Source organism: Chiloscyllium plagiosum, chromosome 28 (assembly GCF_004010195.1).
Source record: "Chiloscyllium plagiosum isolate BGI_BamShark_2017 chromosome 28, ASM401019v2, whole genome shotgun sequence".
Classification (NCBI taxonomy): Eukaryota; Metazoa; Chordata; class Chondrichthyes; order Orectolobiformes; family Hemiscylliidae; genus Chiloscyllium; species Chiloscyllium plagiosum.
The window spans coordinates 41,499,465-41,500,484 of NC_057737.1; the positions used below are offsets into that span (position 1 = coordinate 41,499,465).

General features: G+C 58.7%; 1 protein-coding gene across 1 annotated transcript; it reads right to left on the bottom strand.

Moving 5' to 3' along the window:
* Positions 1 to 10: 10 nt before the first annotated feature.
* Positions 11 to 770, bottom strand: LOC122563835. The gene is made up of 2 exons (XM_043718026.1): positions 279 to 770; positions 11 to 248 (listed from the first exon to the last, which is right to left on the bottom strand). Exons 1-2 carry the CDS (start codon positions 754 to 756, stop codon positions 106 to 108), a joined length of 621 nt encoding a protein of 206 aa, XP_043573961.1. The 5' UTR covers positions 757 to 770; the 3' UTR covers positions 11 to 105.
* Positions 771 to 1,020: the final 250 nt, after the last annotated feature.

Genomic DNA, 1,020 nt, shown 5'->3' on the forward strand with positions numbered 1-1,020 from the left:
AGGACATCGGCTTTCACGTTGGCCAGGAAGGCCAGTGTTGAAACACATCGCGCAGCAGATTTTATGCTGCGCACATTGATGGTTGCAATTTTAAACCCCATTTTGTTAACAAGTTGTAAGTTTACCCATGTCCGATTGTTGCTGGTCCTGCCCCTCTGGGGTAGCTGTCTGCATCCCCGTGCAGTACGCAAACTGCTGGACCCTCGCTGGGCTGAGGTAGCTGTCCAGTTCCTCACTCGGCCCATTTGCCCGCTTCGGTGTCATCGGGCCGAGACCAGGGTCCACGCTGTCTGTTTCTATATCTGACAGCGGGGCTGTCAGAGGGTCGCTGCTCCCAGTGACCTGGAGCTGTGTGGCGGCGGGGCCCTCCTGGCTTTCACCTGGTGGGGGGTGGTAGTTTCCCATTTCCTCAGGAGGTTCGTCCCTTGGTTGGCAGTTGCTGCTCTCCTTTCTCCTTGTAGCGCTCTGCCTCTTCTTTTGGTGACGACCCTCCTTACGTCCGTCCTCACCCTCCGAAGAGCTGTCCGTGTCTTCCACCTGCAGCTGCCTTTTCCCCTTTCTCTGGGAGGTCTTGGTGACCGGGTGGGTTTTCCTCTTCCTGTTTTGCACCACGGTCCATTCCTCTGCCTCCTTCTTTCCCTTCTCCGCCTCCTCCTCCTGTCCTGTCGGAGCTTCGCTCGGCAGCTGTACCTCTCCGGTAACTGTCATCTGCTCTGCTCCGGCCTGTCCTTCCTGTTGCATGCCCCCTGACACCATTCCCTTGCCGGTTTGCGGTGCCTTGAGGTCCTTTTGTGGCCCGCCTCCGGCCATCTGTGTGTAGGTGGCGGCCCCTGACAGGCCCGCCTCCCCGCACAGATTGCAGTTCTTTTCCTCCTTGCACTCTTTGGTCGGGTGTCCCTCCTTCTTGCAGTTCCGACAGATCGTGACCTTGCAGTCCGCCGCCATGTGGCCTGACCTCCCACAGGTTCGGCACGCTTTCGGCTGCCCTGCATAAGTCAGGTACCCTCTGCTCCCTCCGAT

Coding starts and splice junctions, on each gene's coding strand:
- LOC122563835 (XM_043718026.1), bottom strand. CDS start 756: ATGGTGTCAGGGGGCATGCAACAGGAAGGACAGGCCGGAGCAGAGCAG. Junction 249..278: donor AGAAACAGACAGCGTGGACC/CTGGTCTCGGCC, acceptor CACCGAAGCGGG/CAAATGGGCCGAGTGAGGAA.